Source organism: Globicephala melas, chromosome 9, assembly GCF_963455315.2.
Source record: "Globicephala melas chromosome 9, mGloMel1.2, whole genome shotgun sequence".
In the NCBI taxonomy this organism is placed as follows: Eukaryota; Metazoa; Chordata; class Mammalia; order Artiodactyla; family Delphinidae; genus Globicephala; species Globicephala melas.
Window position 1 is genome coordinate 102,908,303 of NC_083322.1, and position 22,261 is coordinate 102,930,563.

Below are 22,261 nucleotides of genomic sequence, written 5' to 3' on the forward strand. Positions count from 1 at the left end.
AGGAAACCTGGAACCTTCCGTGGGATGGCTTCCATGCTGTTCATGGAGAACATCTGGACAAAGAACAGTGGAGAGAATTCTGAGAGAGGAGACATACTGTCAAGCTGATTCCGTTTGATGAAGACTTCCTCCTTGGTCAAACCTAGTCAGGCTCCAATGAACCCTCTTCCTGAGTAGGTCCCCACTTCAGTGAGTTGAGCCCAGCTGTAACAGAGAATCATGCGAAGTTGGTTTGTCGAGGAAGCCTCTACCCTTGGGATACAGTCCAGGTCACCTTCCTCCACCTGGACACCCAGCCAAGCTGCTCTTAGTAATGTCCCATCTGTTTCCTAACCCTACCTGTCAGCTATACATCCCCACTGGCCCTTGTGATATCGGGAGACAGTCTCCCTCCCCTACTGCGATAGTCTTGAATAAAACCTGTCTTGGAGTGTTTAACATTAAAAGCGTCAAAAAGCAAAGCAAAGCAAAGCAAAGTAGTACAGACAGTGGGAAGCCATGGAAGAAGTATTGGGAACATGATATCAAGATCAGGGTCTATGCTAATGACAGTGGAGGTAGAATCGCCCCCCAGCACTTACTCCCATAGGAAGATCACTCTTGACTTATGAAGTTTTGAGCTATGGGAGGAATTCAGAGATGCGTCCCTGGCTCAGCACACAATTGTCTCCTAAATATAAGAAACAATCTAGAAGGGTGTGTGCCAGAATTTTTTTTTTTTACCTTGCAGTACGCGGGCCTCCCACCGCTGTGGCCCCTGCTGTTGTGGAGCACAGGCTCCGGACGCGCAGGCCCAGCGGCCACGGCCCATGGGCCCAGCCGCTCCGCAGCACGTGGGATCCTCCCGGACTGGGGCACGAACCCATGTCCCCCGCACTGGCAGGCGGACCCCCAACTACTGCGCCACCAGGGAAGCCCGAGTGGTGGAATTCTTGATGAATATTTTTCTGTGTGTTGTCCAAGTTTCCTGTTTTGAAAATACAGTCTATGCTTATCATTCACAGATTTTCTGTATGCAGGTGTCACTCTTTGCTACAATTCATTCATAATCCCCACATCAGTAGTCGTGGTGCTTTCGTGCTCACTCATGGGTGATACATTTGAGTTGCCCAAACGCACTTGTTCCCAGCAGAATCTAACAAGGCAATGCTCTGCCTGGTTGTTTCAACAAGCGGGCCTATTTAGTGCCACATTTTTGTGTTATTCTTGGTTATTTGACTATTTTAAATGGCCCCCAAATATAGTGCTGAAGTGCCTTCTAGGGGTCCTACATGCAAGAAGGCTGCGATGTGCCTTAGGGAGAAATCACGTTTGTCTCATAAGCTTCATTCATGAGTCAGAGAGCTGTTGGCCAGGAGTCCGAAGTTCATGAGTCAGTGCATATTAAATAAAGTGTCTTTAACAAGAAACACATAAAAAAGATTATGTGTTGATTGATTGACAAAAATGTGACCAGAGGGCTTCCCTGGTGGCGCAGTGGTTGAGAGCCCGCCTGCCGATGCAGGGGAAGTGGGTTCATGCCCCGGTCCGGGAAGATCCCACATGCCGCGGAGCGGCTGGGCCCGTGAGCCATGGCCGCTCAGCCTGCACGTCCGGAGCCTGTGCTCCACAACGGGAGAGGCCACAGCGATGAGAGGCCCGCGAACCGCAAAAAAAAAAAAAAAAAATGTGACCAGAAACGCACAGGAATGTAACCTTGCATTTCCCCGGGAAAGGGCCAGTGTTTGCTAATTTGTGGAGACTTTATAGAATGTTACTACCACAGGGCACCAAGATCATCTGTACATTGTTATGTGATGAGGCAAGAAAGTGCGAGTTTTGAAAAGCAGGTTGTATGCAGGGGTGCGGCTCCATCTGGTGATGGAGTCAAGATAACGAAAGCAGACTCACTGATGGGGGTTGTGCTGCTCAGGCCCTGGTCTGAGTGCTGTACTCAGGCCATGCGATTGCCTTCATAGCTTCTGGAGAGATCAGCACACTGTCATGTGCTCTTCTCAGATAAAGAGAGAGGCTCAGAGAGTCTCTGTCCCACAGCTAGTAGAGAGCAAGGTAGGACTTGGACCGAGGCTTGTTATTAAAGCTGGGAGGGACCATAGACATTCATGTGTGCCCTGGTCCATTTCACGGATGCAGGTAGAAAAAAACGAGACATGGCATTGTCTTCAGCTGAGTAGCTGGCGAATAGCACAATAGGCTCTTTGCTGCCATCTCCAAATCCAGGGTCATTTCCACCCCATCCAGACAAGGAAGGAAAGTGCTGCTGACTTGGGGTCTGGTGGACTCCAGGGTGTTTGGGTCTCCACCCAGGCAGCCCCAGCTGTCAGCTTGCTTGGAACTGCCCTGCTCCAAGTGAGACCTCATCATGTTTGCAGACTGGTTTCTTTTCTCTTTGTGCAGGTTTTGCCTCTGAGGAAGCCCGGTCACCATGAATGCACATGAGTTCCGCAGGAGAGGGAAGGAGATGGTGGATTACGTGGCTGACTACTTGGAGGGCGTCGAGGGGCGCCAGGTGTACCCCGACGTGGAGCCTGGCTACCTGCGCCCCCTGCTCCCCACTGCTGCCCCCCAGGAGCCAGAAACATTTGAGGACATCATTAAGGACGTCGAGAAGATCATCATGCCAGGGGTAAGCCTGTGTCCAAGATCGGAAAACAGGAGGGCTAGTGCTAACTTAATATTGATACTGACTGGGCGTCAGGCAATTCGTATGAATTATTTCACCTAATCCTCACAACCATTTCCTTGGATAGAAACTTTTTTATTTCTATTTTATAACTGAGGCAACTGAAGCCCAGAGAGGTTGGGTGATCAGCCTAAGGTCACACAGCTAGTAAGTGACGGAGCCAGGATTACAACCCAGATTGTGTGGGCTCCAAAGGCAGTGACTGTGCTTTCCCCCCAGCCCTGCAATTTGTCACCGAACCAACTTGGGTCCGCTCACCCACATGCAGTAAAGCCAATCTACTGACACCAGGTTGTGGTGAAGGAAAGTGCAGTGTTTACTGCAGGTGCCAAGCAAGGAGTCCTGGACAGCTAATGCTCAAAAACCCTGAGCTCCCTGATGGGTTTCAGCAGAGCATTTTTAAGGCCAGGTGAGGGAGGGGAGTCCCCGTTTAAGTCATCAGTTAGTGCACAGTTCTCTGATTGGTTGATGGTGAGGTAATGGGAATTCTCAGGCGCCAGTAGGTCTGGGGGCTATGTGGTCATGGTCATCAGGTAGTTAATTTTTTCCATTTGGTGAGGGTTTTAGCATTGGTAAAATAACTCAGGAAATGTGTGTATCAGATGCTGTTATCTGGGTACCTCAGAGAGGAGCCACAGCAGAGGACATGGGGGAGGGGTCTGTCCTGGGAAGGCCCCATGGGGTCCTGCTCTCCTACAAGGTTAGACCCCTACCCTGAGACCCTGGTAGGTGAGAGAGTCGTCACATGACTGTTGAGGAAGTGAACCCCTGGAGGCTGGTTTCAAGTAAGTTAATTGCTCCAAATAAAGCACACTCTTACTATTTTGTGTTCAGCAGAGGGGAGATCACACGTGTGGAAGAAATGTTTCCTTTATTTTATGTGAGAATATGGGCTGTGTGGTGCTGCGTCCTCTTTGAGGCCAGTGTGCCTCGGTGTGGGGTGCGCCAGGGGCCGCAGACAGGAGTGGGGAGGACCCAGGACAGTTGTGTCCACAAGAGTCACTTGGAAGGGAGCAGACAGCTCCAGTTCAAAAGAAACTGCACTGCGGCTTCATGCTTGCGTGGTGAGATGTTCCCTGCCCAGGACTCGCCTAAAAGCATGTTCACTGCTGTGGCAGGAGGGCCAGCCCCTCAGCCTTACCCTCTCATCTGCAGTCAGGACCCCGGGGCCTGGGATCTCAGGACCTGGGGCTCAGGGTGCAGAGCCCCTGCCCACGGGGTACTGGGCCTCCGGCCTCAGCTCCCTGATAAGTCCCTCAAGCCCAGCTCCCCTCTCTCGTCCTCCCTGGAGTTCCCGTGACATTTGTGCTTTGAGCGGAGCACAGGATTCCAGTTCTCACCTGCCGGGAGGTTGTCTGTGCAAACACGAGAAGCCGCGCAGCATCAAATCCCTCCCAGGAGTGTGGTTAAATGTCAGGCCCCGGGCTGTCCTGGCTGTTCTGCAGCTGCAAACACCACCGCTAACGTCTTGGACAGCGCATCCACTTCTCACGGGGCTGAGTCTGGGCGTCCGAGGTCAAGGTTCCTGCAGATTCCCCTCCTGGGAGGTCCTCATCCTGGCCTCTCCTCCCTGCGGGGGTGAGGTTAGGGGGGCCCACCCTCACCATCTCATCCTACCCATCACCTCTCAAAGGCCCCAGCCCCGGGCACATTGCACAGGCTTAGGGCTTCAACACAGGAATTTGGGGACACACACTACAGACCGTGACGGGGGCACAGGGAGACTGTGGAACCCGGAAGCTTTGCTCCATTAGCAAGGAAGCGATTGTATGGGAGAGTGAGGGGGCAGCAGTAAGGCGGCTAAAGAAACCTCAAAAATCAGACCTCTTTTGTTCTTTTTGATATAGACTAGTTTTTGGAGTACTTTCAGGAAAAACAATCTCGTAACTGGAAGAGATGGGGCCTCAGGGGCAGACCCCTCACTGGCACGTGCTCCTGGCCAGGATTTAAAGCAGGGTTGTTCTGAGAGACTTGGTTGACCATGGCAAACCCAGCGCCCTGGGTCCCCTGCCCCCGGGGCCGGCCTCCCTGGCCCCGAGTGACCGCCACGTCCCGTACAGGTGACCCACTGGCACAGCCCGTACTTCTTCGCCTACTTCCCCACGGCCAGCTCGTACCCGGCCATGCTCGCGGACATGCTGTGTGGGGCTATCGGCTGCATCGGCTTCTCCTGGGTGAGTGTCGGCGGGGGCGCCCTGGGGGCCCTGCACGGGGACGTGCAGCCAGGACTCCGCCGGTGAGCAGGTGGCGGTGCCCCCGCAGGAGGGAGGTGGCCTCAGCCCTGGAGGGGGGCCTCATGAGGGCATTTGGGGAAAGAGCGGGGGGTCACGTCCGCATACAATAGCCGGTCCTGCACAGCGGTGTGTTTAGAGGTACCTGGCTTGCATCCAAACCGCAGCCACGGCCCTGGAGCCTCTGCAGCCCCAGCATGTCTCCCAGGCAGAGCAGGGATCTCTGTCCAATCTGCAGTTTGAGAAACACTTCTGCCCTCCTCCCATCCCCTCTGTTCTCGGCCACGCCTGCCGTCCCGAGAGAGACCCCAGCCCAGCATAACGGGAGAGAGTCCTGCCTTCCCAAATGCAGAGCGCTCGGAAGGAGGGCTTCTTGCTGACTGCGCCCAGGACCCCAGGGCTGCCCACACGCTGGGACTTCTCCCTAGGCCAGCGTCTGCTCTTGGCCCTTTGGGTCCAGAGTGCCTGCCCACTTGCTTGTGCCTTGGAGCCAAGCGGACTCACGACTCCTGCCTGAGGCCTGCAGGAGATGTGGGTTCCTGAACGCACGAGCAGAGCTGCCTGCTGCCCCTGCCACCTCCCCCTTGCCCCCAGCTCCCCACTTCCACCCCCCACTGCTCCTCTTTAGCCTGGGGTCCGCAGTTGCTGGGGGGGTGGGCCTCGGCGCCCCAAGGAGCAGGGTCGGAGGGTCACCCCCAGGTCCCGCTGCAGTTCTCAGCGGAGAGCAGCCTGGGGCCGCCCTGTGTGGCCTCGGGGACCTTCCTCTGTCCGGGCTGAGCACACCCTCCCCTCAAGGACATTCCTTACATTAGACACCGCAGCAGATTCCACTCAGCTCTGCCACTCCAGAGCCGAGCCATCCAAGGGGATGATAGCATCTTTCCAACTATGTCTGTCCTTCCCAAGGACAGTCTGATGGTCTGGGGCCTTGGAGGGCTTCCTTGCTGTCTCTAAGGTGTGCTGGCCGAGCCCCGGGTTCTGCACAGTGAGGAAGGTCCCCATGCCTGGAGCCGGGCTCGGCCAGGATGGAGTGGGACCCTCCGTGTGGGGCTGGCCAGCAGTGCATGGGGAGCTGGAGAGCACTCGAACCACCACAGTGAGACCCACACGGACGGGAGGTCCGTCCACCCTCCGGCAGAGTCTGGGGCCAAGCCGCCCCCCCGAACCCCGAGCGCAGAAGGCAGGATCAGGGGCCTGTGGGGGCTCCCGGGGCTGCACCTCCTCTGCTCAGCCCATCTCACTCCTCCCACTGTGACTGTAGACCAGGGTCCACCAGGGAGGCTTTCTGGCTCCTTCTGTAAACAGGTGGCTGAATGAGCTCCCTGCGTGGGCCCAGTGCGGCTGGGGAGCAGGTCATCGTGACGATCACTGCCTTCCTGCCCAGGCATTCTCCTCGAGTCACTGTCAAAGAGCATGTTTGACACCTTTTGGGGGCATTTGAACAGCATCTTGGATTGGGAGAGTTTAGTCTGGGTGGGATTCAGTGGAAGATTTTCAGCAAGACCTGGGCACTTGCTGGCCCCAGCCCTTAGACGTTTCTCTTGGAGAAGCGTGGGGGTGACGTCAGAGTCAGGGGTGACGTCAGAGTCAGAAGTGACGTCAGCAGGGACCCGTGCCTACGGGTGAGGCATGTAGAGACATGCAAACCCCTGCAGTCAGTGACCTTGGACTTCCAGCGGCCGCCCTGGGCCCCGGGGATGGTGGCTCCTTCCATGCCTCCAGGTGCCGGGGTCGGGGGGGCGGAGCAGAAGGTCACGCGTGCCGCTCTCAGCACCAAGTTCCCCCGCAGTGATCCTCAGTGATGCTTTGGGGTCGCTGTGGGGCAGGAGTCCAGCCTCTGCCACTGCTTCTCTGGGAAATCTGTGATGGGAGAGCCCACCTTCAAAGGGGTTCCCCCCCAGGGACAGGCCTTTTGAAAATGTTGAGAACTTTTTGCTAAATCGACCCATCAAAAGGAGGGGAGTAAGGAAGCCTCCCTGTTTGTCACTCCACTGGACACCAAGCTGGCGGGAAGCTGAGGGCGGCCAGCCTATGGCTCACCCCCACCTCCCACCGCAGGCTGCCAGCCCAGCGTGCACAGAGCTGGAAACAGTGATGATGGACTGGCTGGGGAAGATGCTGCAGCTGCCTGCGGTGTTCTTGGCTGGAGAAGCTGGAGAAGGGGGCGGAGTGATCCAGGTAAGGCACAGAGGGCGGGGGTCCCACCTCTGGGGTACGTGGGCTCCCGGAAGGCGGACAGCAGCAGGTGGGCTAGAGGCCCTTGAGCTTCCTGTGTCCTCATGTTTCTTCTGGAGAATGAGCAGGGCTGAGCCTTAGGAAAGCTCTGGATCTGGATCCCCGAGCCAGGCCCCTCTTTAGGGTGGGCAGAGTGGTGGCTATCGCCTGGCTGGTGCATAGCAATAAAAACAACAGTGGAGGGCTTCCCTGGTGGCGCAGTGGTTGAGAGCCCGCCTGCCGATGCAGGGGACACGGGTTCGTGCCCCGGTCCGGGAAGATCCCACGTGCCGCAAAGCGGCTGGGCCCGTGAGCCGTGGTCGCTGGGCCTGCGTGTCCGGAGCCTGTGCTCCGCAACGCGAGAGGCCACAGCAGTGAGAGGCCTGCGTACCGCAAAAAAACAAACAAACAAACAAGCAAAAAACAACAGTGGAGATTTGCGTGGTTCCCCATTGCCCGCCAATGTGCTGGAGCACTTCCCAGGCCTGGACTCAGTTCTCACAACGCTATGATTAGGGGCCATTTGAAGATTGCCATTTTACAGGTGAGGAAACTGAGGCTCAGAGCAGTCAGGGAACTTGCCCATTGGTTCCCAGCTGGTAAGTTCTAGAGCCAGGGTTTGAGCCTACACCCGTGTGACCGCCACTCAGGGCCATCCTCAGTGGCAGAGGCCACTAGAAACGGCTGCACCTATGGGAACCCACCGTTCCCCTAAAGATGCTGCCTTTTCTATGCGCTGATTTAATTCATTCTTCACCTGACGTGTACCTTTGAGCGCAACTACGTGCCAGAGGGCCCATCGGGGACAGGACGCGCACAATGACAGTCACAGTGGAACACCTGCGGCACAAACGCCACTAAGAAAACTTGGAGTTCTTGGCTTTCTTCCTTTCTAGTAGGGAAGAGGGATGCTCCTCCCAGGGAAAGCAACCTTTACTTTGGAGAAGAGGGAATTTCCTTTTTCAGACACCGTCTTCTCTCTAAGAATCTGTCATGGCAGTTGTGATTCTGTCCACTCAACGATGAGAACTGAGGCCCGGATGCCTCAGTGTGAGGTCACCTGCCGGAGTGGCCAAATGTGACAGGATGCGAGCCCCAGCCTCCAGGCCCGAGGCTGCTCAGCCGACCAGGGTTTTTAAACTCCCATGTGTTTGTTTTCTGACAAACCTATTATCTTACAGTTCTGTAGGTCGGGAGTCTAAGGTGGATCTTACTGGGCTACAATCAGGGTTGACAGCTTGGAGGTTCTGTCCTTGTCTTTTCTAGTTTCTAGAAGTTTCCCGCATTCCTGGACCATGGCGCCTCCTCCGTCTTCAAGGTGGCTGTGTTGCATCTCTCTGACCCTTCTTTCATGTCCACCTCTCCCTCTGACCACAGATGAGAAAGGTTCTTCATGTTTCAGGATGCATGAGATTAGATCAGGTCCATGCAGATGATCTAAAATAATCCCCCCTCCCCTCCTGTCAAGGTTCTTAAATTAATCACATTGGCAAGGTCCCTCTTCCTTGTCAGGTAGAGAGTCACAGCTTCCAGGATGAAAGCATGACCTCCTTGGGAGGCCTTATTCTCCCAAACACAGGCAGTACGGCTCAGGGTCAGGGAGGGAGTCTTCCTCTACCCTCACAGATTCAGATTCAACAAGTCTTAGGCGGGCCCAGGAATTAGCATTCTAACCTGCATGTCAGGTGATTCTGATGCAGAGATGCTGACATGCACTTTGATAAATAAGCCTTGGGCTGTGACCCATGGCTGAGTTCTCTGTGACCCACGGCCTATTTACTCTCTCAAAGTAACTCTTTTGTCAGATCTCTTATGTTTATGGTGGGATGCCTGAGGTGTTGACGGGTAGGTAGTGAGACACGTCAGCACAGGGCAGGTGTTAGTGGTAGACAGGCTCTTCATAAGGGGTATGATATAGGTTGGTTCAGTTGGAGTCCTGGCTAGCATGCTCGGATTCATAAAAGCGATGGTCAGGAGGAGGGTTTTGATGATGAAGTTGGCTGTGTGTCATTCTGGCATGTAGGGATTATGGAATGCTCCCAGGATTAGGATGGTTTCGAAGATGTTTATGATGATGATATTGGCAGATTCTCTAGGAAAAACAGGGCAAATGGGCCTGCTGCACGGTCCTCGCTGAAGCCGGAGAAGAATTCTCCCTCTGTCAGATCGACGGGGGCCCGGTGGTTTCTGCCGGCTCCAGGTGGTGCTGGGAAGATCAGGCACAGATGCTCTTGCGTAATGATTACGCTTGAGAGCGTCACCGACCCGTTTATCAGTAGGACTGATGAGAGGATAACTGCTGTGTCACCCCATATGAATCAGCCCCACTCTCTCTGCCCCCTCCTACCTCACCTCTTTGGTTACAGCACTTTCCCTCCTACATCAGCGATTCTGAGTGGGGCTGATGAGAATGAAGCATCAGCCATGGGTAAGCAAAGTTTCCCTGCGATGCTGTGAACGGGACTTAGACGTAGCGGCAACGATGATTTTTCTCACAACTGCAAACATTTCAGCCACCCTGGACAGTTTTCTGCTGGTCAGAGGTGATGCAGCCTGGGCAACCTTGGAAAAACCACACACAAAGATTTGAGTTCTCAGCTGCTTCCAGCTTTAGGGAGGGGACTGCTGTACATGGCCCCCTTCCACCACCCCCCACCCGCCCCCCATCAGTCAGCTGCATCTCACCTTGCAGTGGGGAGGTGTTCCAGTCCCCAGCACATGGGTCCTGATGCTCTGGGGCTCCACTGCCAATGGAGAGCGGAGCCCGGCTGTGGGCAGAACAGAAAGTGGCCATAGTAAGAGCAAGAGAGGGGCTGCGATGGGGTTCTTGGTGTTGAATTCTATTCGACTCAGTTCCGGGCCTGGGGGTGATCTGATAGTTCATGACAACATGGACCCTTGCAGTAAACTTACTTTTTCTTTGTAATTCCACACATTTTGCCAAGATCTACTTTTTCCATTTGTGCTGTTCATCTTGACCCCAACCCCCAGCACCTGGGAAGCCCTATTAATCCGAGACTCAGCTCTTCCCTCACCTGGGGACATTTTAGTCATTGCCTCTGGGCCACTTCACTGTTTTTCAGGAGCTTCCATTTTCCACGGATTGGGTACCTCTTCCATAATGTCTAACTTTCTTTTGTCATTTTCTTTCTTTTTTTTTTTTGTCATTTTCTCTTATGTGTTTTTTGGGGACTTTCCCACGGTTTTTTCCACATCACCGTCTCCATTTTCCACACTGCCAATTGATTGCCTTCGATGTCAGTTTTGGTTCCGTTATTCCACTTAAGAGTGTCATCCCCTTTCTACCTATGAAAACTAGACATCCATTAGAAAAAGGGAAGAGATGCGGAAACATTTAGGGGCAGCTTCCTCCCAGCGTCATTTTAATACCGATGTGTTTGTGTGTGTGTGTGTACATATATGTGTACATAATATAAACAAAACTGGGATAATGCAACACATCATACAGATTTTCTGTGTGGTGTTTTCCTTACTATTTTATTGTGAGCATTTCCCATTGTTTAAATAGTCTCTGAGAATATTATTACTGCATGATTTTCTATGATGTGTCACAATTTATACAAATAGGAGATGCAGTATATACATTGTGTCACATCTTTCACTCTTGTAAATCGTATTTCAAAGGACACCCTTTAGGATGAAGGTTAACAATCTCCTAAGGAGATCCTCAGCTTTCTGCTGGGGCTCCCCTGGTTGAGTCCATATTCACCACACATGCTCCACCAAAAATCAAAACCAAACAAAAAAGTTTTTCTGGGTCACTGGAGATTATAACTAAAATAATTTCACATTCAATCCTTTTCAGCAGCCCAAGCTGATTCCTCTAGTTTGATACTTCTCAAAAACCTTAACAACTACCCTGTCAATCAAGGCGTGTGTATTATAGTAATAGCCACTTTGTATCGCACACCCACTCTGAGCTAGCCTGTGTTTTAGTTTTATTTCTTGTGTTTAATGTGCTCATTTTTCAACCTCCAAATATTTATCAGGCTTGATTGGATTATCAACAACCTTTTTCATAGATGAGGAAACCGAGGCCCAGGAACGTCACGCATGGGACCCAAGGGCAGGAGCTATTTAGAGGCAAGGCTGGGGCACATGTGAGCTGGACCCACGAGTGTTCCACCAGCCTGTCCCTGACCCTTTGCTTGGGTGAGTGTGCAGAGGTGGGCATGCTGCCATGGGCTCCATCTTTAAATTACCTCTTCTTTGAAAGACAATCCCGTTTTCCAGAAACAGCAGAAGCCCTGGCATTTGGTTATAGGAATAATTCTGACATCACTCAGCCCAGGATTCAATTGAGTCCCCCTTGGAGCCCACCCACCCAGTATGAGACAGGAATCCCGCCCTTCCCACTGACAAGGCTGATTGTCTGTAATTTGCGAGGTCCTGGAGCGCCTGAGCCTGCTGACAGACGGGGGGCCCGGATGCGGGGATGCGAGGGGAGCCCCTCAGAGGCGTAATCACAGCTGCTGGGCGTCGGCACCGTGACGGGCGTCTGCATCAAACGGCAAATCATCCTTTGATCTGGACAAACGGGGCCATGAAAATGGTCTCTTAATTGGGTTTGAAAGCTCTCTTGGAAGAAAAGCCCATTTCCCGCCGTGTATGGGGTGACACTTGAAAACCCAGATGAAAGGACATTTCTGCTCCCAGCGTTCACAGCCGAGCGGCCGCGCTCACCGTGTTTCTTTCTGCCTCCTAGCGGCTTTGCCATGGCAACCTTTGTCTGAGGCAGGAAAGCAAAGGTATCATTACTGTCCTCGGAGCAAGACTGCCCCTGCCCCTACCTCGGCCCAGATCTGCTTCCCACAGAGGCCTGGAGACCGGCTCGTTCTCCTGTCCCGGTCTCCAAGCCATGACACTTATGGATGCTGGACTGACGATTATTTCACTGGGCAATTTTTTGTTTGTTTGTTTCGAGTTTTATTTTCAATTCTTCTTGTCAACACATCTCCTTAATGCTGACTACATTTAGTGAAACTTCCTTTAGAAGTGTGTAATGACCCTTTTAGCTATAACTATCCCTGTTAATATTTTTTTTAATATTTTTTAATTCCACATATATGTGATACCATGTGGTATTTGTTTTGCTCTGTCTAGCTTATTTCACTTAGCGTAATGCCCTCTAGGTTTATCCATGTTCCAGGTTTATCCATGACAAGGTTTCCCCTTTTTTTGTTAAGGCTGAAAAATATATATTAATATATATATATAAAATCACAGTTTCTTTACTTTTTTTTAAATTATTAATTTATTTATTTGCTGTACGCGGGCCTCTCACTGCTGTGGCCTCTCCCACTGCGGAGCACAGGCGCCGGACATGCAGGCCCAGCGACCACGGCTCACGGGCCCAGCCGCTCCGCGGCATGTGGGATCCTCCTGGACCGGGGCACGAACCCATGTGCCCTGCATCGGCAGGCGGACTCTCAACCACTGCGCCACCAGGGAAGCCCATGGGTCATCTTTACTATCATTACTCTGAATTCTTTTTCAGGTGGATTGCCTATCTCCTCTTCATTTTTGTGGTCTTGTAGGTTTTTACCTTGCTCCTTCCTCTGTGACATATTTTTTTGCTGTCTCATTTTTTTTCCCTTTTTTTTTTATGAGTGGGGGAGTGTTCCTGTCTTACTGGTTGTTTGGCCTGAGGCTTCCAACACTGAATTTTGTAGGCTGTTGGGTGGAGCTGTGTCTTGGTGCTGAGATGAGGACCTCCTGGAGACCTCACTCTGATGAATATTTCCTGGGGTCTGACGTTCCCTTTTAGTCCAGTGGTTTGGACTCGGAGCTCCCACCGCAGGAGCTTCAGCCCGACCCCTGGCTTGTGAACCAAGATCCCACAAGCTGTGTAAGGGTGGCCAAAAGAAAAAAAGAGAGAGAGAGGAGAATGATAACAAAGTAAAAAATAAAATTAGACTAGGAAACTAACAGGTATGTTAGAAAAAATTAAAAATATAGATGAAACAACTGAAGCTAAAACAGAACCACAATAGTAAAAAAGAGGAGAATAAAAGGTGGAAAAGGCCTTGGCTGTGGAGGGCGGGGCCAAAGCAAGGGTGAGGTTTGGGCTGTGGGCGGGGCCTATGCTTAGGACCCACAGGGCTGGAAAAGGCCGGGGGGATGGGGGCTTAGGCTCAACAGAACAGAAGGGGCTCAGACGTGCCTCCAGCCTCTGTTCTCAGAGGGCGGGGGACCCCACCTGGGAGCCCAGCAGGCTTCCTGGGTTCGAGTGGACATGGCAATCACCCTCCACTCCTCTTCTGCTCCTCCGGTCCTGGAGGGCCCCTCCCACCTGCCTCTCCTGATCTTCCTGGCCTCCCTCCTATGCCCCCAGGACCCACATGGCCTGGAGAGGGCTTTGGAGGGCGGGGCAGCAGCCTGGGAGCTCAGCAGGCTCCCTGAGTCCGAGTGGGCGGGGCAAACGCCCTCCGCTCCTCTCCTGGTGGGACCCTCCCGCCTGCCTCTCCTGTTCTCTCTGGCCTCCCTCCTACGTCCCCAGGACCAACCCAGCCCGGAGGGGACCTCTGAGGGCGTAGGACCTGGTCCGAGAGCCAGGCAGACTTCCCCGACCGATTGGGCAGGGAAAAAGTTGGGTGCACTCCCCCCTGACCTGAGCCCCCGCAAGGGTCCCTCTGGGCATGGGAACCCGTCCCCACCTCAGCCACCCCTCAGGGGCACTGGTCCTGTCCAGCCTCCACTTCTCCTCCCCCCTCAGTCCCCCCACGTGCTACTGGTTCCCTTGGGGGTTCTGCCCATCTCCATGGGCGTCGGGGTCCCCCACCAGCATCCAGCAGCCACCCTAGTTGTGGGGAGACGTGAACTCTGCGTCTTCCCACACCACCATCTTGTCTCCGCCCCCCTCCCCTAAAATCTTATAAACCTTCTCATAGTCAACAAAACTCTACCTTTTAAATTTTTTCTTTCTAATGGTAATACTGTTCAGCTCCTGGTTTCTTCCAGGATTTACTAAGATTCCGTGATCAAGAGCAGGGGGAACAGGAAAGTTGATTATAAATGTGGGGAGGTTCCCACCAGGCAGATGTGGGCTCACTCCTAACCATGCCACTCCCCAGCTGCTGATTTGGGGCAAGTTACCCTCTCTGAGCTTAGTTTCCCACCCTAAGATGATAAAATTTAGAAGTGGGATTATTTTGCAAATTAGCTGGGCTAACACGATGGGTGTTGAATCCATATTCTCTTTCACCTCCCCCCACCCTCAGAAGAGTGAATTTTGCATCCTTCTTGACTACTTCGCCAAAATAAGTTGTCGACATTTGTTGTGTTAGCTTGCTAAGGCTACCACAACAAACAACCACAGACAGGGCAGCTTAAACAACAGACATTGATTGTCTCACAGTCCAGAGGCTGGACATCTGAGGTCGAGGTGGCAACAGGGCTGATTTCCCGGAGGCCTCTGCCCTTGGCTGGCAGGCGGGCATCTCCACCCTGTGTCCTCATGTGGCCTCTCCTGCGTGCGTGTGTGTGTGTGTGCGTGCGTGCGTGTGTGTGTGTGTGTGCACATCCTCAGCTCCTCTTCTTACAAGGACATCAGCCAGGCTGGATCAGGGACCCTCTAACTTAGTGACCCCTTTACAGGTCTTGTCTCCAAATATGGTCATGTCCTGAGGTACTAGGAGTTAGGGCTTCAACGTATGAAATTTTGGGGGACACACTTCAACCTGTACCATCAGTGACTGAGGAAAATCCTGCAAGGCAATTTTTGAGTCTCAAAGAAGAGGAATCCCATTTATAGAAACATACAGATTTATCTGTCCACGTTGCTGTGCACACAGAGCTGGGTTGAGAGCTGTGCCCTGGGCCCCATCTCCTCCTCTTCCCCGGGAAATGGGCCAGCACCTCCTGGGTAGACCAGGAGGCGTCCGTGGGAAAGTGCCTGTGAAGTGGGCCCGGTGATGCCTGGTACGCGCTGAGTGCTCAGACATGTGGGAGGTTATCTTATGAAAAACAGACAGAGCAACGTTGAATCGATAATAAGAGCTGCAGTGGCAGTCACAGGTGTGCAGCCTTTTCCCGCTGAAAGGAGAGTGAACTTGACAATTTGAGATGCATCTTTTAAGAAAATATGGGGACCCCAAATTGCGTCTCCCAAGTTTAAGATGATTCCCTGGCTGTACTTGGAAGCCCATTTCGACCTTTTCTTTGATTTAGGGAAGTGCCAGTGAAGCCACCCTGGTGGCCCTGCTGGCCGCTCGGACCAAAGCGACACGACGCCTGCAGGCTGCCTCCCCGGGGCTGACACAGGCCGCCATCATGGAGAAGCTGGTGGCCTACGCATCTGACCAGGTGGGTGTGGCTGCCCGGAGCCCCATGGGGCCTCACAAGGCAGAATGATTGGTGTGGTAGCGAGTCAAAACCCAACCAAGCTGTGCAGCATCATTTCCAATCCAGGAACAGCTCCCCAGGGAGACCTATGCTGAAGACAAGGTGTGGGCTGCAGGTGGGAACTTAGTAGATCAAGTTGAAAAGAAAATAAATGGACCATGAGGTCACCGTGACCCCACTTGCACCTGCTCGTGTTGAGGTCATCTGGCTGCCTTCAGAGCGGGGCTGTGGAGACTCATGTGGGACGTGGGCTCAGAGACCTGGGCTCGCAGCCCAGCTCTGCTGTTTCAAATTCTGTGACCTCAGGCTCATCGCGCCAATTCTCTGAGCCGTTATTTTTAACTATCAAACAGGGCCCAAAGCGCCTGTCCCCTGATAATGCTGCTCTACCAGCTGGTGGCTAAACTAAGATGAAGGACACAGCGGTGCTTTGTAAGGTTTCGAGAACTCTGCAAATAGGGGCATCGAGCATGTGGTCAATTCCAGTGACCAGCCCGCTTCAAAACGGTTAAAAACAGAAACAAAACCGAATCGTGTGAGAAGGAACAGGAGGCAAGAGCATTGAGCAGTAGCCCCATGAGTGAAAGTGTAGCCAAGGGGGCACTGAAAAGTGGTACCACTGAAGGATTTGGTTCCACAAGGAATAGCTGATTTAGCTCTGCTGACATAATATTTGTAAGGAATTTCTTAAGGCAGGCATTTCAACTGTGACAACTTTGTTCTAGTTAATAAGTACGTGTAGCCTGAAATCAACACAGCACCTATATTTTGATGCTTAATCAGGAGTACTGTCTCTGTGTGTATCCTAGCTCTAGGCGCTAGAGCTCCCTACACATCAAGAAAACTACTCACTTCTATTTCCATCTCCCTGGTTTCCCAGAAAGACACGAGGAGACTTGAAGAAAATGCACGTGTAGGTGTTCAGTGAATCTAGGCTGAGATAAGTTGCTATGAACGTTAGGGTGTAGCCTTTCCCAATAGGGTTTCCATGAGGGAATTTCGCCCTACAGAAGTGATTTGTGCTGCTTCTAGATTCTCCCAAGGATGGTGCATGGCTAGTACCATCCTAGGTGACGGCAGTCGGGTGGGTTCCTTACATCCACCGGACGGCCATGGGCTCTAGGACGCAATTCTTCCTCAGCTCTCAGGCAGGTTCCCCAGGAGCGGGACCTTATGTGAGGCTTTAGGGGTTCACTGTTTATTCAGTGGTGCTTTCTGGGGAGTCCTGTAGGAGTTAGGGAAGCAGAATGGGCAGCAAGGGAGCAAAAGCAAGGATGTGGCCTCTGAGACAGTCACCGCCTGTCACCTCCTCCTGAATGGAACCTACACTTCAGGAGAGCCTTAGCCCCCAGGAGCACGGGGTCAAGGTGCTGGTTGTAAATTAATAACCTGATCACCTCACTCCTCACCTGAGGTTAGAGAGGACACACAAACCGCGAGGAGAGCTACTTCCGAGAATTGTCTTACGTTTCACAGACGATTTTAGAGCCTCGGAGGGAAAGAGTAGGAACCGGAGCTTACTGAGTGCCCTTATTAAGGACACATCATCACGTGTCATCATCCCAACTAGGCTTTCAAATGGGCATTCCCTGCTTCACTAGAATTCAAACCAATGGATGAAAACACCCCCAGTACTGCCGGGCACTTCTCGCTCTAAGTGTCTGAATCATTAAACTGGGAAGCAGATTCCTCAGGACCTGAAACAGCTCCAGGCCGGAAGGTGGGGGGCAGGAGGGCCGTGAGCTGCTGCAGACTCTACCCCTGCGCTCTCTTGCAGGCACACTCCTCCGTGGAAAGAGCCGGCTTGATTGGTGGAGTGAAATTAAAAGCGATCCCTTCCGATGGCAAGTTTGCCATGCGAGCTTCTGCCCTGCAGGAGGCCCTGGAGAGAGACAAGGCCGAGGGCCTGATTCCATTCTTCGTAAGTTTGTGTGGCTCCACGGGGGTGTCTGGGCCCTGCAGGGGGTGGGCCCGCGGTGACAGGGCCCCTTTCCAGGCTGCCGCGGTGGTCACACGCCAGGTGGTGCTCAGGTCAGCCCGCCTCTCCTTGAGGGTGGCTGGAGCAAAACTCCATTTATTTTTCCTTCCACTTGTGTGGATCTCAGAAACGAGTAACACCAGAGAACCCAGCCTGCAGGATGCTGTGAAGCCGAGAAGTCTTGCTTCTGCTTCCTGTTAAAAATGACACCGTAGGGTGGCCCCTTGACATGGTGGATGCATGACGGACATCCGAGTGAGCCGAATTAAAAATAAAACACACTTTCCACCTAGATTGGTGTCCTCAGTAGATGCTAAGAGGCGTCATTTGCGAGAGGTGTATTGCAAGCAAGCAGTGACTAATTAAAATACAGATAAATAGGATATAATTAAAATATCTAACTAGCCAAATAGCAGCTAGTTTTCTTATGCACGGATGGGCTTTTTCCAGTGGGGAAGAAACAGTTGCTGTTACAACTGGAGGCTGGGAGCTGTCATGCCTGGTGTGATCATGGCATCAGCCGGTGTCTGGACTGGGACGTCAGGTGTGATGGCAGCTGAAAGGCTGTGATTGTGGCACTAACCCCGTGAGGTCATCTGGCTCTACTTTGGGGTCATCTGGGGAGCTATAAAGAATGCTGATGCCCAGACCCTGCTCCAGCCTCTCTGGGGATGGGACCAGGCATTGGAGACGCTTCACAGCAACTTCCAGATTCTCCTGTGTACCCAGGATTCCATGCTCTGAGGCACACCTGTCAGTATCTGCGTATTTCCTAGTTGTAGAGCAATCTAGGTTCAACAGACTCTAGGGGCCATGTAGTAATAACTTCCACTACTTTTTAAGAGTTAGTCTTTGAGACAAGCTTTTTTATCCAAAAAATTGTTATGAGCGATCCAAATTTAGCGCCCTTTATTGAATATCTACCATGTAGGCTGGGAGAGGCACAGAGGGTATGATTTTATACACAATTTGATCCTGATTCGAGGAATCCCAGAGGAATCAGGAGCATAAACAAATAATTGTAGAGACATCAACACGATTCAGATTGTTGAGTTTTAAGATTTCTTTGTATATTTTGGACACCAGTGCTTTATCAAAAGGTATGATTTGCAAATGTTTTTTTCCAAGTCAGTGACCTGTCCTTTCATTCTCTGAAGTATCTATCACAAAGAATAAGTTTTTATTTTTAATGAAGTCCATCTCATCAATTTTATTTTCATGGAATATGTCATTGGTACCTAAAAACTCATCACAAAACCCAAGATGTTCTAGATCTTCTCCAGTGTTATCTTCTAGGAGTTTTATAGTTTTACATTTAGGTCTCTGATCCATTTTGCTCTGGTTTCTGTAAAAGGTGTAATGTCTGTGTCCAAATCCATTTTTTTTTTGCATGTAGATGTCCAGTTGTTCTAGTACCATTGTTGAAAAGACTATCCTCTCCCCATTAAATTGCCTTTGCTCCTTTGTCAAAGATCAGGTGACCATATTTGTGTGTGTCTATTTCTGGGCTCTCTATTCTGTTCCATTGATCTGTTGGTCTATTCTTTCTGAAATTTTACACTGCCTTGAATTGCAGTAGCTTTAGAGTAAGACTTGAAGTCGGGTGGCGTCAGCCCTCTGACTTTGTTCTTCTCCCTCAGTGCTGCGTTGGGTAGGGAATTCCCTGGTGGTCCAGTGGTTAGAACTCGGAAATTTCACTGCCAGGGCCCAGGGCCCGGTTCAATCCCTGGTTGGGGAACTAAGATCCCGCAAGCCGCGTGGCAAAATATATACATATATATTGTGTTGGATATTCTGGGTCTTTTGCTTCTCTTTATAAACTTTAGACTTGGTTTGTCAATAGCCATAACATGATTGGCTGGAATTTTGAATGGACATTTATAGATCAAGTTAGGAAGTACCAAAACCTTGACAATACTGAATCTTCCTATCCATGTACATAGAATATTTGTCCATTTATTTAGATTTTTTTTTACTTCTCTCCTCAGAATTTTATAGTTTTCCTCATATAGATCTTATACATATTTTGTTAGATTTTTACCTAAGCATTTCTCTCTCTCTGTCTCTCTCTCTATCTCTAGTTTGGTGTTAATGTATATGGTATTGTGTTTCTAATTTCAAACGCAAATTTTTCATTGTTGGAATATAAGAAAGCAATTGACTTTTGTATATTATCCTTTACTCTGTATCTTCTTATAATTGCTTATTAGTTTCAGGAGGTTTTGGGTTTGATTTTGATTTGGGGTTTTTTTTTGGGGTGAGGGGGTAGGGTATCTATATAGACAATCATGTCATCTTCAAACCAAGGTAGTTTCATTTTTCCCTCCCAATCTGTATATCTTTTAGTCCCTTTTCTTGTCTTATTGTTATAGGTAGAATTCCCAGCATCGTGTTGAATAGGAGTGGTGAAAGCAAATATCCTTGCCTCGTTTCTGATCTTATCAGGAAATCCTGTAGTTTCTCACTGTTAAGTGTGCTCTCAGGTTTTTAATAGATGTTCTTTATCAAGTTGAGGAAATTCCACTCTAATCCTAAATTCGCTAAGAATTTTTTATTATAAATGGATGCTGGATTTTGTTAAATACTTTTTCTGTATCTATTGATATGATTGTGTGATTTTTTTCTTGTTTAGCCTTTTGATATGATAGGTCATATTAATTGATTTTCAATGCTGAATCAGCCATGCTTACCTAGAATAAATCCCACCTGGTTATTATTTTTTATATATTATTGAATTCAATTTGCTAATATTTTGTTGAGAATTTTCACATCTATATCCATGAGATATTTGTCTACAGTTCTTTCTTGTAATGTCTTTATCTGATTTTGGAACTAGAGTAAGGCTGGCCTCACAGAATGAGTTAGGGAACATTCCCTTTTCTTCAATTTTCTGGAAGAGACTGTAGAGAATTTGTTTAATTTCTTTTTTTTAACTGAAATATAGCTGAGTTACAGTATTATATTAGTTTCAGTTGTACAACATAGTGATTCAGCATTTTTACGGGTTATATTCCATTAAAATTTATTACCATATAATGGGTATAATTCCCTGTGTACAATATATCCTTGTTGCTTATCTATTTTATACACAGTAGTTTTTATCTCTTAATACCGTACCCCTATCCTGCCCCTCCCCCTTCCCTCTCCCCACTGGTAACCACTAGCTTGTTTAAAATTAATTAATTTATTTATTTTGGGCTGCATTGGATCTTCGTTGCTGCATGCGGGCTTTCTCTAGTTGCCGCTAGTGGGGGCTACTCTTTGTTGCGGTGCCACGGGCTTCTCATTGCGGCAGCTTCTCTTGTTGCGGAGCACGGGCTCTAGGCGTGCGGGCTTCAGTAGTTGTGGCACGCGGGCTCAGTAGTTGTGGCTCGCGGGCTCTAGAGTGCAGGCTCAGTAGCTGTGGCGCACGGGCTTAGTTGCTCCGCGGCATGTGGGATCTTCCCGGACCAGGGCTCGAACCCAGGTCCCCTGCATTGGCAGGCGGATTCTTAACCACTGCTCCACCAGGGAAGCCCTAGTTTGTTTTCTATATCTAGTTTAATTCCTTTCTTAAATATTTGGTAGATTTTACCAGTGAACAAAACTGGGCCTGCTGCTTTCTGTTATGGAAGGCTATTAATTTACTGGCTTTATTTCTTTAATAGATACAGGCCATCTTAGTCTGTTCAGGCTGCTATAATAAAGTACCACAGACTAGGCGCCTTATGAACAACAGAAATTTATTTCCCACAGTTCTGGAGGAAGGAAGTCTGAGATCAGGGTGCCAGGGTGGGCTCTGGTGAGGACCCTCTCCTGGGTGCAGACAGCTGACTTCTTGCCATGTCCTTACATGGAAGAAGGGGCAAGGGAGCTCTGTGTGGTGTCTTTTACAGGAGCACCAATCCTGTTCTCAAGGGCCCCACCCTCATGGCCTAAGCACCTGCCAAAGGCCCAGCCTCCTAATACAAACAACTCTGGTTTCAAGGGTTTTGCGGAGGTGAGGGGGGAACAGAAATGTTCAAGCCATGGTATAGGCCTATTGAGAGGATCTATTTTTCTTTATGTGAGTTTTTGTAGATTACATCTTTCAAGCAATTGATCCATTTCATTCAGGTTTTCCAATTTGTGGGCATAAAGTTACTCATAATATTCTTGTACTACCCTTTTACCATCCATGGGATCAGTAGTGATGGTCCTTCTTTTATTTCTAATGTTAGTAATTTGTGTCCTCTCTTTTTTCTTAGTTAACCTAGTTAGATGTTTATCAATTTTATCAATGTTTTCAAAGTACCGGCATTTGGTTTCGTTGATTCTCTCTATTGATTTTCTGTTCCTAATTTCACTGATGTCTACTCTAATTCTTATTACTTCTTTTCTTTTAGTTTCTTTGGACTTAAATTGCTCTTTGTTTTCTAGTTTCCTAAGGTGGAAGCTTACATTATGGATTTAAAATTTCCTTTCTTCTCTAGTATATGTATGCATTTCATGCTATAAATTTCCCTCTAAGCATTATTTTCACTGCATTCCACAAATTTTGATAAGTTGTATTTTCATTTTCATTGAGTTAAAAATATTTTTAAAATGTCTCTTGAGACTTTCCCTTTGCCCTATATGGTAATTAAAATCTTTACTATGTTGTCTTTCAAGCCATGAACATGATATATCTCTTTGTTTATTTAAATCTCCTTTAATTTCTTTCATCATATAAGACTGTACATGTTTTGCTAGATTTATACCTACAGAATTATTATTTTTGAACAACTGTAAATGGTATTGAATGTTTAATTTTGATGTCCATGTGTTTGTTGT

General features: G+C 50.0%; 1 protein-coding gene across 1 annotated transcript in view; it reads left to right on the top strand.

Moving 5' to 3' along the window:
- The first annotated feature begins 2,425 nt into the window (after nucleotides 1-2,425).
- DDC (dopa decarboxylase) overlaps nucleotides 2,426-22,261 on the top strand; it is a 54,178-nt gene continuing 34,342 nt past the window's right edge. The window contains exons 1-5 of the mRNA XM_060304961.1: nucleotides 2,426-2,626; nucleotides 4,744-4,857; nucleotides 6,973-7,092; nucleotides 15,319-15,453; nucleotides 17,270-17,413. Of these exons, the coding sequence (XP_060160944.1) occupies nucleotides 2,426-2,626; nucleotides 4,744-4,857; nucleotides 6,973-7,092; nucleotides 15,319-15,453; nucleotides 17,270-17,413 (714 nt within the window). The remainder of the gene's footprint in view (nucleotides 2,627-4,743; nucleotides 4,858-6,972; nucleotides 7,093-15,318; nucleotides 15,454-17,269; nucleotides 17,414-22,261) is intronic.